Below are 13483 nucleotides of genomic sequence, written 5' to 3' on the forward strand. Positions count from 1 at the left end.
TTCAGAAGAAACACAGCTCTTCTGACACCTTGACATTAGCCTAGTGAGACCCATTTCAGACTTCAGATCTCCAGACTGTAAGATAAACTCGTGGGTTTTTTTTTTTAAGATTTTATTTATTTATTTGACAGAGAGAATGAGAGAGAGAGAGAGCACATGAGAGGGGGGAGGGTCAGAGGGAGAAGCAGACTCCCCGCTGAGCAGGGAGCCCAATGCGGGACTCGATCCAGGGACTCCAGGATCATGACCTGAGCCGAAGGCAGTCGCTTAACCAACTGAGCCACCCAGGCGCCCCAAACTCGTGTTGTTTTAAGCCACTACAGTCTGGGTCGTTCGGGACAGCAGTGGTGAGGAACAACTACGCCGGCTCTATCCTTCCCTGTGTGGACAGGCGAGCGCCATGGTAGGTGGCCCAAATGAGAGCTTCTTTTGCTTCCTCTCTGCATGGGGGTCAGGTTCCTGGGGGTGTTCAGTGGTGCCACCCACACCAGCCTAAGGCACAGGAGGCAAACTGGAGAAGCGACAAGTTTCCAGGGCTTTCTGTTGGGACCAGCCGGAAGCCATCGGGCGGGGTGGTTGGAGAGAAAAGCCTGCTTGCAAACTCATCCCAGTTCTCTTGGTTTTCAGCACTTGGCTTCTAGAAAGTCATAAGCCCCACTGCAAACCCTTTTAAAAAATAGGATTTAAAAAAAAAAAAAAAGGATCTTCTCAGCATCATTATTTGGACCAGCTTCCCTTGGAGGTGGGCTTATTCTGATAAAATCTGGCCACGTAGGGGCATTGGGAGTCTGGTCCGGAGAATCTAAGTAAATCGTGGTCAAGAGGGGGCTTGGGGGAGAGGCTGTCGCACCTGCTTTAACCACCCAGAAGCAACCCAGTCCTGGGACCAGCCTGAGTGTGTTTCTGTTTTACACCTTGGTGGGGGGTTGGAAGGATTCCGAGCAGGGGGCGTGATTTCCTGAGGCTCCGAAGCAAGCCCATCTGGCCTTTTATGGGGTGGCCTTGGCCTCCCATGGGCAGGAAGGAGGATGCTGAGAAGGGTACACAGCGCCCCATGCTCCACACACTTTAGCTTCCCCCATTGCCACACTCATGATACAACCTTCCGGCCACAGCCCAGACCCTGGCCCTGCTGCACTCACTTGGCCCTGGCGGCCTGGCCCTTGACCCCCAGGCTTGCATGTATGTGGGCTGTATTGCCGCAATGGTCCACGGCAGCCCTAACTCACCCTGTGGTCAACACAACCTCACCATCTTACCAACATTTGGGCCTGTCTGCCCCCAATTCTTCACATGCCTCAGCTGCAAACCTCTCCTCTGTTCTATCATGTTCTAATCCCAAAGCAGGGCCAAAATTAGACCCAAACCATTCGTGTTGCTGTAGATTTATTAGCCAGTGATAGAAACCCAGCTGGACCCATACAGAACACATATGTAACTGGCACACATCTGGAGGAAACCTCCCACCCCTCGCCCCCTCCCCTGGCACTCAGAGCAGTTCATTCCCAGAGCTGGCCCACTGTGAGCTGTCTCGGTGGATCTGCCCCTCTGGGCCCCCTCTCCTGAGGCATGGCAGGACATGAAAATGTTGACCAGAGGGCAACAGAAAGTCTAGGACTGATTCTCCCCTCCTGCAGAGAGAGGTCTGGGGCCAAGGAAGCATCCTATGCATTATGAAGGACATCTTTCACCCTTGCACCCATAGGCTTCCCCAAATCCAAGAATTCCCCACATACTTTCATCTCTAGGAAATTCCTGGAGGTTTTTGGACAAAGCCAGATTTCTGAATGTCAGATGACGGGGCATTTATAAGGCTAAGGGCCAACAGTCATTCCTTCAACACACATCTAGAAAGGACCAACTATGTGAAAGTTCATGCTGGGCACTGGGTAGGGTAGAGAGTTTAGCATCTGGTCAGAAGCTTGGCAGGTAGGCTGATGATCCAACCTTGATCTACATGGACCACACCTCCTTTCCTCTGGGGGAAGCTGTGTGTAGACTCTCTCCTGGGTAGAGGGATCTGACTTTAAGGCTGTTCCCCTGCAGAGTGAGAGGCAATCAGACCCAAGCAGAATTGTGGGTCCTTCCTCCATTAGGACACACAGGCCAAGATGGCAGATGAGACACATGGTTGTTTCTAGACCCCAAAGTAAATTCAATCCCAAACAGAGGATTTGGGGGTGGGAAGGGGGGAGTTTGGAGGAATCCCCATGGGTCATGTTGATCCTCATGAGAGGCCACAAGAAGTGAGGTCTTTCTTCTTGGGAGGCCAACAAGAATCAAGTCTGAGAACCAAATGGGTTGCAAGTGAGATATGAACACTTCTAGGGAAAAGGCTTCTGAGAGAGACAGTCCCCCTCAATGTGCTATCTGGAACCTTGGGGTCTCTTGATGCTTCTTGTTCAGGACCGGCCCATGCCCCACCCCAGGGGGAGAGGATGAGGGGGACCGGCTCAGGGCACCATGTGCCACCACTTGAAGGAGAAGGGCTGCCGGCGCACGTTGGTGCCGCAGTGCACCTCCCCGTGCAGCGTGTGGTACGGCGTGAAGTCGTCGATGAAGGTGCAGTGGAGGCCCAGCGGCTCCAGCAGGGACCGCACCTTCTCCTCCAGGCAGCACTGGCCATCGATGATGGGTCCGAAGGGCTTGGGGATGCCCAGGTGCTTCCCCAGCACCAGCATGTTCACCTGCAAAGAAGCGGGGTCCCAGCTCAGGGGCAGCACTTCATCATCAGGTCCGCCTCAACACCTGCACCACACCTGGCAGGACCTGCGTCCGTCTTGCGGGCAGCCCCGAAAACAGCTCCTCATACTTGCACGCAGGGGGAGAGGCACCTGGGCTGGTGAGACTCTAGCCAGCTGTGCCATCCCATGGGAGCAACCACAGAGCTCCTAGGGACAGCTAATTTCTCTGGTGACACCCTCCTTATGGGCGGACTCTGGTGGCTGCCATGTTTGTGCGGCAGAATCCCAACTTCCTAGGCTGTAGTTGATTGGACCAGCGCAGACATCTGACCCAAGCTGGACCAAGCAGATTCTCTCTCCCTGCGGTATTGGAAGTTGACAGAGTGGGCCGGTCCAGTGGATCTCTGCCTGTGTCTGTATGTGTGGGGGGCTATGCTGCATTAAACCTCCTGCTCGGGCTAAAGCCGGCTGGGGTGGCCCTGTTTTCTGCAAACACTGGAGGCACTTACATAACTGCAGATCCGCCTTAAAATGCAGGAAGGAAATCGAGTTTTGCAAATGGGGAAATCAAGGAGGACAAAAGGTTAGCCAGACAGGGGATGGGAAATGGGGGGATGAAGCAATGGTGGGTGTGGACAGGCCCCCTGTAAGGCTCTGATGAGGGGCGAGTTGAGTTCCTCTGCGGGGTGGAGGTGAAGAAGGGCTGGAGGAGGGGAAGGGTGGGGAGGAGAGTTGGGTCATCTACAGTAGTGCTACTCAAAGTGTAGTCCTCCGAGAGCAGCCTCTGCACCACCTGCTGAATCAGAACCCATGAGATGGGGCCCCAGCAGTCCAGATGTTCCGGAGGCAAAGCCCTCAGGCCTCAACCAAAGGCCACCTCTTCCACGAAGCCTTCGTGGATCTCCAGGCCTACCTCTCAGGCTGGAAGTGCTTTGTCCCACCTCTCAACTAGCACATGACTTTATTATACGAAAGAGACCCTTGAGTGGGACACACCCTAAGGGAGGTGAAGAGAGTTTCCCTCCCACTAGATTAGAGTGGAAACTCCTTGAAAGCAGGGAGCAGCCTTAATCGTTTCTCTGACAGTGTACCCTGAATATATGGGGGATGGGTGAACAGCTATGAGCTGGGACAGAGGGAGCACAAGGGGTGTCTGAGCTCCCAGCTGATACTGCGTGCTATGCACACATGACCTTATGTGGTCATTGCTTCACTCCACAAATATCAAGTGGGTCCCTGGGGGAAGGGAAGGGCCCTTCCCTGATGGCCCTTGAGTAAGGGACTTGGCCAATGAGCCTTCTGTAGTGACCAGGACAGTCAGCCAACTAGAAGCCCATCTGCTGGCCATCATGGGACCCCTGATTCTCTCTGCCACCCCCACCAGCCACCACAATCCCAAACATGGCAGTGACCAAACGTCTTGCCCTGCTAGGGAGCAAAAGCTTGGAGCCTAATTTGATGAAACAGATTTAAGTCACGAAAGGTGGCCTCACCAAGTCAGGGAAGAAGGCCACCGCCTTTCTCCTCTCAGTCTTGAAGAGCTGGGGGATGTCGATGATGTCCTGCTCAGTCAAGCCCAGCTCCCGCTTCAGCACCTCCCGGTTCCAGTCGATGCAGCTCTAGGGGGGTGGGTTGAGTTGGAGAGACCTTTCCGGTGGATTTTGGGGGGATCCAGGAGGTCATGTCTAGTTAAGGAGACAGGCTGCCCAACTGCCCATGGGCCAACTCTCCACACAAACCTTACCTCTGTGTCCCTTTGTCAAAACACACCTGTTCTGGGTCCCACCTCTCACAGTCCTATACCACTAACTGGGCTAGTTCCAGAGTGTTCCACAACATTCTGTTTTTGTGAGTGTTCCAGAATGTTCCATCTTTCGCCCTCTTCCCTTCTTCACATCCTTCACGCCTTAGGGGGCTCTCCTTCAGTCTCATGGTTTAAAACACCATCTACACACAGACAACTCCCACATTTCTATTTCCCAACTGCTTTGTAGACCCACCCTCTTTCCTGATCTCAGATTTGCACATACAACCACCACTTTGCCTCTTCACCTGGATGGCTAATTGGCACATCAGATATAACATGTCCAAAGACAAACTCTTCGTTTCTACACGCGCCCCCCCTCCCCGCCCCGCCAGGGTCCTTCAGCTCTATGAACGCAGCTAGCTGCTCGAGCCTAAAGCCTTGCTGTGGGGCCCCTGCCTCCTTCCCTCTCACTTCACACCCATCTTCAGCAAGTGCCGTGGGCTCTACCTCTAAAACATATCCCCAGTCTGAATTTCTTCCCACCACCTCCACTGCTCCCACCTGGTGGACAACCATCCCCTGCCCACCCACGCCCCAGCCTGGTTGACAACTTCCTAACCAGTCTCCTTGCTTCTTCTGCTTCCATGCCCTGTGGCAGCCAGCATCACATTCCTCGCGGACCTCCAGCTATGGGGATAGACTCGACCAAGGGCCTTGCTGCCTGGCTCTGGTTCTGAAATCCCAGGGCCACACCTCCCACCAATTGCTAAGAGCCAACGGTGAGTGCAACAAGGATACTAAGGCAGACCTATGGCCATCTTTGGCTTGCGGAATCTCCCACAGCCTTGCTGAACCTGTCTGAGACTGCATGGTGGTATGGGATGCTTCCCTCAGCCTTCCTTCCCTCTCGCCCACTGAGGGTCCGCTCTCCCAGTTTCCTCCAGCTCCCTTCCTCTTCCTCACAGCTTCCCTGATGGGGTGTGAGCACTGGACTGGGAGTCTGGAGCCCTACCTTCTAGTCCCTTCTCTTCTGGACCTCAGTTTCCCTGGAGTGAAGTGAGGCATGGGTTCAGGTGCCTCTAACTTTCACTCGTCTGGAGCATTTACACACACTGACTCCTTTAATGTTCTCCACTTTATAGACGGAGACACAGAGGCAGAGGGAGGCCAAGTGTCTCTCTCAAGGTCACACACCTAGTGGGTGGTAGGGCTGGGATTTGAACCCAGCCTGCCGGGGCCCAGCACCCACAGGCTTAATCCCCTCACCTCAGCTCCAAGGTGTTGCCCCTCCTGATCAAGAACCTTCGCTGGCTCCCCATCACAGCCTGAGTTTACTCTTGACCTCCTAAGGCTCCCCTGTGAAAATGCCTTCCCCTCGGACGTGTCTCCTTGTCCTTGGTTCCCAGGCACTGTCCCTAATAGGATCCCTTCATGTTTAACTCTGTCTTGGCATTTACTTCTTAGATGACAGCATGCTGGGTATTCTGTTTGCCCTTCTGGACCCTCCGTATACCTCCTCCTCTGCTCTGTGCCTTGGGAGCCTGGTCCTTGGGAATCGGGGGCTCCTGTGCCCACTGACTTCTGGCCAGGTGCAGCCAATGGGGCACTGCCAGGAGGTGGGGGGGGTAGCAGAGTGCAGTTTGGGTATTTATTCCTATAGCTCCTTCACTGCCAAGTTACTGTGGGCTGGCCAGGAAGGTCACAGCTCCTGTCTCCAAGCCCTCTTTCCATGGTGACCTGTCCAGGTTCCAGTAACATGTCCCCTCCAGTAACATGTCAGGTCTAGGGGTGGTAACGACTCCCCTCTCCCTAACCTTACTGCACAGCCCCCTGTTGATTTCCTCAGATCCTGCCTGCGCCTTTGTAAATATTCCCTCGATTAAACTATTCCAGTTATCCAGCTTGAGGTCCCACGTGTTTCTTGCCGGGGCCTAATGTCACTACCCCCACCCCCTGCTATGAAATATTGATATATTCTCAACACAGCCGCAGAGCGATCCTTTCAGAGAATAAATCAGATCGGGTCCCCCCTCTGCCCACCTCCCCTAGTGGCCTCCAGTGTCAAAGTCCTTGCAATGCCCTCCATCACTTGATGGCCCAGCCTCCCCTCACCTCCCCAGAACCCCCTGGCTCGTCCTCAAATATCCCATGCCCCTTCATTCTACCTCAGGGCCATCGTCTGTGCTCTTCCCTCTGCCTGGATGTGTGTCCTCCTCACACGCACACGGCTTACCCCTCATTTCTCCTGGATCAGAGGAGGGGTTGGAGCCTCTCTGTCTGGGCCAGTTCCAGCCTGGGCTTTCACGGACCCCGAGCCTCAGACTCCGTCCCCATCGCCGTCCCCAGCCATGCCCACCTTCCCCTCACAGCCCATGGCCTGTACCTGCACGAACTTATTGTAACTGATGAGGTTTACGTTGGAGAGGACCTGGTTGATGGAGACAGTGTTGACTGGCTTATCCCCTGTGAGGGAGAGAGAGACGTTAGAGGAGGGGCAGGAACGACACCAGAGGTGAGGGTCACCACCGGCTCTGGGAGGCAGCCAGGCAGAGGTCAAGTTCACAGCTACTGGTCTTGTGAGTCAGTAGCTCTCTGGCCTTTCTAGACATGGCGTAGGCACCACCCAGCAGAGCTCGGCCTGGCCATGGCGCAAGCCTGGGGGTGGGAGGGGAGGGACGGACGGGTGGCTGAGCACCACACACCTTAGACCTCTATTTGAGTGCATTGGAAGTGGGGTGATGCTTTTCACTGGAAGCATCTGCCCCTTCTAGGACACTGGCTGCTGATCCCTCTTCTTTCCAGCTAGCGGTGGTAATGGGGCTGGGTCACCCACCCGTCCATCAGCCCTGATGGACACCACTGGATCCTGTCCCTGCCCTCCACGAGGGGACTGCATGGCCAAGGGGCTCCCTGGAGGCCTGTTTCCGATGGGCTGGACCGGGAAAGGGAGGTTAGGCTCATAGTCCTCACAGCTGCCGGCGAGCTCTTGCCAGGGGCAGGCCCTGAGTTCGGTTCTCCCCATTCAACACCTCATTTAACCTCCCTATAACCCCACAAGGTGTGCATTCTCACCCTATTTTACGGACGGGCACATTCAGGCTCAGGGAGGCAAAAAGATTCACCTAGGACCTTACAGCTGGGAAACAGGGGGCTTGTGATTCAAACCCAAGCCCAGTGTTCACAAAGGGCTGCAAACATTGACCAAGGGGTAAGACAGGGCTCCCTGGACTCACGTGCCCATCTGCAGGCTCGTCATCCCCTCCGCCCCAGCTGGGGTCAGCCAGCTGGGGTCTAGTTCCAGCTCCATCGTGTTCTTGCTGAGCCCTCTGGGCCAGTGACTCGCCCGACTTCCCCGTGTTCTTGGGTACGTAGGGAAGAGGAGAGTAAGTGGGGCCTGGCACACCGTGTCACTAGTGAGATATGCTGGCCTCCCCACACACGTGGCTGCTTGTGGCCTGACAGCTGTGATTCCCACATTCTCCTTCCCAGCTGGGCGGCGAGAAAACCCACTCAGCCTGTTCCTGGGTCTTATTCACTGTCAGTGTGGTCCTTCCAGGAAAGGTGACAATGGCTTTCCTTCCACCTGGTACATAACATCTGTATTTGAGGCTTTTTCAGGTTTGCTCTGGACCCAGAGGGCGTTTAGCCACAGTCCTTACGGGAGCAAGGGGGTTGGGAAGACTGTATTTCTTACACCTTACAGCTGGGGCTCCAGGGTGGTGCCAGGAAGGGGGTGAGGATCGTAAATGGGGAGAAAGGGACTGCAAAGTTCTACTTCAGAACTTCTGAGTTCTGCAGAAGCTTTTCCCTTGGAGGTTTGGTCCAGGACATTATTTACCTCCCGTGAGGCCAAGAAAAGCTGCGATCCCAGCAGCCAAAGGTTTTTGGCCTGAGAGCACCAGGGTCCCTGTCAGAGAGGACCAGACCTCTCGGATTCACAGTCTTGGTGGGGACGGGAAGGGAGCCATTCCAGCAAGCTTGCCCCGCACCGCCCCCCCCAGCTCCAGGCACAATGGCTCTCAGAATACCTTCCAAGCAAAATGAGAATGTGGGACTCTTTGTTCAAAGAGCGGGAAACAAAAAGTATCACTAAAGGTACTAAAATGTAAGGTTTGTTCTTTCCTCCATGGTCTCTCTCCTGCCCTGTCCTGTTTGCCCTGTCCTGTTGGTTTTTTACTTGCTATTTGATGTCATGCTCCCTCGGTCATGGGACACCGGCATAGTGAGCACAGACCCCCGCAGCGCTGGGAGCCCCAGCTGAAACTTGACGCGTGCGCACAGCCCACCGGCTGCCAGGCGTCCCAGCCCACGAGCCGCGGGACCCACGTCGAGCCAGACGTCTCCCCTTCCCCCAGGCCCGCCATCCCGAGCCCATGGCAAACAGGCCGACTCCTCCGGGTACTGCGGCCTCCACACAGCGGGGTGCTAGCTGCTTGGATCGGGGGTGGGCGAGAGGCTCACCCCTTGTGAGCCGCCCACCGCCAGTCCAGGACAAGGACAGTTAATGCCAGGTGCCCCCCCCCGAGATGCTGAGAGGTACACAGGCCTCCCCACGTCCAGGCTCCTGCTGCCACAATCACTGCCTGGGGGGGGGCAGAGAAAGGAGGCCCCGCCAGCCCCCACTGCCCATGGCTGAGGCCCCAGGGAATGAGGGGTGTACAGGGGATCTCATCCCCGGGAGGCAGCAAGAGGATTCACTCACGAAGCACAAATGGTTAAGAATTTCAAGACGGTGATAGCAGAGCATTAAACTTCCTGAGGTGAGGGCCCTGTCTGAGGATACTGGTCACGGGCCCATGCAGCTCGCCACGTCTCTGCCCCAGCCACTGGTGGGCAGTGGGGGCTGGTGGGGCAAGGCGTGCAGCGGCAGTGAGGCTCTTGAGTTTGGGGGGACCACCCTGCTATATAGACTTCATGATCCCTCTCTCAAGCCATCATGCATCCTGCTTTAGGGGAGGGGGCAGGAAAGCTGGGGTGAGGGACACAGCGGGGGTACCCACCAACAACCCCTTTGAACAGGAGGGCACTGCCATGGCCCCACTTCTGCTTTGCCTGGAAGAGCTTGAAGCAGGCGCTAGGGCTGGCCAGGAGCATCCGGAAGCCCTGTGTGGAGAGGGCAGACCCGCCTGAGCTCCCTGGCCCCAGCACGGCCCCCCTGGAGCTCATCCTCTGACCCAGACCCCGGGGACAGGCATGTCACCGCTGTCCTTACCTTCCCATCGGGGGCAGGGACGAAGCTCAGAAACTCATCCACGTGGCCCACGGCCAGCCAGTCCACAAAGAGCTCCACGGGGGGCTGCACCCTCTGCGCATAGAGGAAGTCCCGCACCACCTGGGTGACCCGGCGGCCGCTGGACCTGGGGTTAAAAGAATTTCTTAGCTTAAAAAAGTCCATGCAGAAATGGAATAACAAGAGTTCAAGATTTCTGCAGTATCTGATTTTTTTAAACAACAAAAAAACATGCACTGTGTCTTTTAAATTCTGCTCACGCTGAGCTCTTGAGCAGATGCAGGACAGCTCAATCCCACCTGGTCAGTGACCCCCAGGTCTTGCCATCCAGGCAAATGCTCAGAGCTGCCCTCGGACCCATCCTCACATTCTCCAAGAGACTGATTCACCACCCTATTCCATCCCTGGGGCCAGGCGGCTCTTCTTGGAGTTTAACTTGTGTCTCTCTTCCTGTGGCCTCACCTTCTGTACATCAGTGGGGAGAGAGGTGGACAAGATCACCCCCAAGGGGCCGCACAGCCCCAGCATTTTATGCTCATGAACTCAAGCCCCATTCTTCTTTGGCCTTCTGCATAGTATCTAATGGCGTGACCCAAACTTCCTCTTTCTTTAAGTAGGATCCATACCCAGCATGGAGCCCAACGTAGGGCTTGAACTTGGGACCCTGGGATCAAGACCTGAGCTGAGATCAAGAGTCAGACGCTTAACTGACTGAGCCACCCAGGCGCCTTGAACTTCCTCTTTCTGTGGGATCGCGTGTTGAGGGCAGTTAGCTCCCTCCAAAGCCCCTTGATTCACCTGTTTTTTGACTGCAAGTCTGTCCTAACTGCTTTGTTGAATTTGGTTGGCTCAAAGTCTTGGTCTATTCCACAGCATAAAACCATAACTATATAATTCCTTTTCTTTTGCATCAGTATCTCGTGTCACATGTTGAACAAATAATCTGTTATTGTGTGTGTGTGCGTGCGTGTGTGTGCGTGTGTGTGTGTTATGACATCTCATTTTTCATGTCCTATACCTTCCTTCTCCTGTTGTCAAGAAAACATTTCATAGTAGTCATTTACATCATAGTAAGAACAAGCTCTTGAAATGTAATTGCTCTAGGGCTGTTGAGACTTGAAGCTTTTTCCTCTAGAACTATTAATTAATAGTATGTTATTAGCAATATCATTTCTTTTTGGAATCAGAAGACCTTAGTCACGATTTTGCATTCTGTGTGACCTGTACCAGGTCACTCACCCTCTCTGGGCTCACTTGTGAAATGGAAAGGCGGGACTGAATGATTGATCTCTTAGGTCTCTGCTGACTTTGGCCTTCTCAAACTCATCAAGGTAAGCATGGACAGTGTCTGGTGATCAGCGCACTGCCTCCCCTCACCCCATCTAGAACTAGGAATTTATCACTCCTCACTGGTTCTCTCCCAGGAGTGGAATTGTCCCTCACCACCACCACCCCAGCCACCATCACCACCTTCCACCCCAGGAACACCTCTCCCTGCTCCTTTCTCACCCAGGCAGGTTGCCCCCGATGAGGATCCTCCCCAAGGGGTACTCTTTCCCATTGGCCACCACTGGGGGGCTGACCTCCAGGTTCCCAAAGGAGTCCAGGCCACTCACAGAGCTGTCTTGTGGTTCCCGAGTCACATAGCCGAAATCTGGACCCTGGCAAGGGAAACTGAGTCAGGCTAGGGGTGGGGGTCACCAGAAAGAACTTGAACCAACTTGCTGGGCTCTGAGTTCCTTAAGGATGGGGCAGGAGTGGCTGCCCATTCTTCAGATGGAAATACTGAGTCAAAGACAGGGATATGACCTATTCAATATTTCACGCATGCATAGAGGCCAAAGTAGGGAAATACACAGGCACTCTGGCCCTGCTGCCACATTAGAGCTCCATGGTCACAGGGAGACAGTGGAAAGGGCCCTGGTTGCCTATACTCCCCATTAGACATGGAGCCCGAGGCTATGGCCCCCACCCCTTACCCTCCGAACAGCCTTCCTGCCAAGTGCAGCCCAAGGGCAAGTATCTGGCTGTTCTAGAGTAGCCTGTTCCTGGGGACCAAGGGACTGAGGATGGAGCCTCAGTCTTTCCACCCTGAAAAAGGGGAGAGCTCCCCAGGGCCATCTCTTAAAAGGAACTCAATCAACATTGAGGCCCAGGTGAGAGCTCCTACCACCTCTGGTGGGGGGCGGGGGGCGGTGGTTGGAAGGGCCTCACGGTCTCTACAGTACCAAGGGAGTCTCCCCTCTCTCTTCTAGGAGGTCCCCAACCACCATCTTCACAGTATTCCTTATTACCAATATTAACCTCAGCTAACAGTGCTGTGGGCTCCCTCTGCCCAGTACAGAGAAGCCTCACAAACACTTGTGAGGCCAGGGCTATGATATCATTTTTGCTGATGAAGAAACTGAGGCTCAGAGAGGGCAGGTGACTCAGGCCAGGTCACACAGCATCTGAATAACAGCCGGGTGGTTCTGATTCCAAAGCCTGTGTTCTTAACAGCGGCACTGCCCCGCCCCCAAAATCACCCTTACCTAGGGCTGCCAAATTTAGAAAATAAAAATACAGGATGCATAGTTAACTTTGAATTTCAGATAAACCACAAATATATTTTTAGTATAACTGTGTCCCGTGCAAGGCTTGGAACATACTTATACCAAACAGTTCCTCATTGCCGATCTGAAATTCAAATGTAACTAGGCATCTCCCATGTTCTATCTGGTCACTCCTGTCCCTAGAACATGGTCCCCGTGCTGCGCCCTAGACTCTACACCCTGGTGGGGCTTCAGGAAACGTTCCTTGGCCCTCAGAGTCAGGCTGCAGCCTGTGGCCCGGACCACTCACCAGGATTCTTTTGTAAGGGAAATCCTGCAGTTCCCCATTCCGGGGGGAGTCAAAGACCACCGGGAAGGTCTTGTGTGGGGCCTGAACATAGCCCAGCTCCATCTCGTCCTGCGAATGAGAGAGACAGCCTGTGGAAAATCAACACTTGTTTGTCACTGAGCGCTTTGGGCAAGACTGTTCTTGGGGGTTCTTTGTCTCAGGCCTGCTTTGCCCTTTGGGGTGAAGAAGGCAGGGGTTCATGATGCTTGCTGGCTGGAGGAGGGGCTGGAGGCTCAGAGAGGGGGCGCTCTTGCCTAAGGTCACACAGCAAGACAGGTGGGGAATGAACGAGAACATGGACGTGACCCTGGGTGGGTCCCCATGCCAGATCAGGGCAAAGTGGCCACAGAGAGGGGCACAGGGTGGCCTGAGTTGGACAAACAAGTCACTGGACATTAGCCAGCACCTCTGGCCTCCACATGTGGTCATGGACAGGGCTGAGGTGACCAAAGGAGGTATAGGTTTGCCTCCTCAGATCTCTCAACATTTAGCCCAGCTCAATCCTGATCCCTCTGGTCCTGGAGGCAAAGAGTGCCCAGCACCGATGAACTCTATACCCAATGAGAAGCTCACTGTTATGTGCCTGGCCCTGCTCTCAGCCCTTTATAAATAGTAACTCCATGAACCCTCATCACACACACACAGTCATGCAGAGGCACTATGATTACCTACGTTACAGATGAGGAAAGTGAGAAACAGAGAGGTCTAATTGTTCGTCCAAGGACACAGAGCTAGTCAGTGGCACCGCCAGGATCCTCACCCAGCCCATCTTGCTCCAGGGTCCTGCCCCGAACATCTGCTTCATCGGATGAACCGCCAGCCATGAAAGCTTCTCAGCTTGGCATGCACGGTCTCCCACTTCAGCTCCTTCACGGAACCTTGGCCGTGGCCAACAAGAGCCCAAGGCGAGCTTTCTCATGCCTCCCCTCTCAGGGCCTTTGC

At 54.7% G+C, this 13483-nt stretch overlaps 1 protein-coding gene across 1 annotated transcript in view; it reads right to left on the bottom strand.

Moving 5' to 3' along the window:
• Positions 1–220: 220 nt before the first annotated feature.
• Positions 221–13483, bottom strand: part of PADI3 (peptidyl arginine deiminase 3) — a 30852-nt gene continuing 17589 nt past the window's right edge. The window contains exons 10-16 of the mRNA XM_035019666.1: positions 12503–12610; positions 11171–11322; positions 9644–9788; positions 9432–9534; positions 6815–6894; positions 4178–4303; positions 221–2687 (exon numbers count right to left, since the gene is read on the bottom strand). Coding sequence (XP_034875557.1) covers positions 2454–2687; positions 4178–4303; positions 6815–6894; positions 9432–9534; positions 9644–9788; positions 11171–11322; positions 12503–12610 — 948 coding nt within the window. The 3' untranslated portion in view covers positions 221–2453. The remainder of the gene's footprint in view (positions 2688–4177; positions 4304–6814; positions 6895–9431; positions 9535–9643; positions 9789–11170; positions 11323–12502; positions 12611–13483) is intronic.

This window comes from Mirounga leonina, unplaced genomic scaffold, assembly GCF_011800145.1.
Source record: "Mirounga leonina isolate KUSES-001 unplaced genomic scaffold, KU_Mleo_1.0 Mir_173, whole genome shotgun sequence".
Classification (NCBI taxonomy): Eukaryota; Metazoa; Chordata; class Mammalia; order Carnivora; family Phocidae; genus Mirounga; species Mirounga leonina.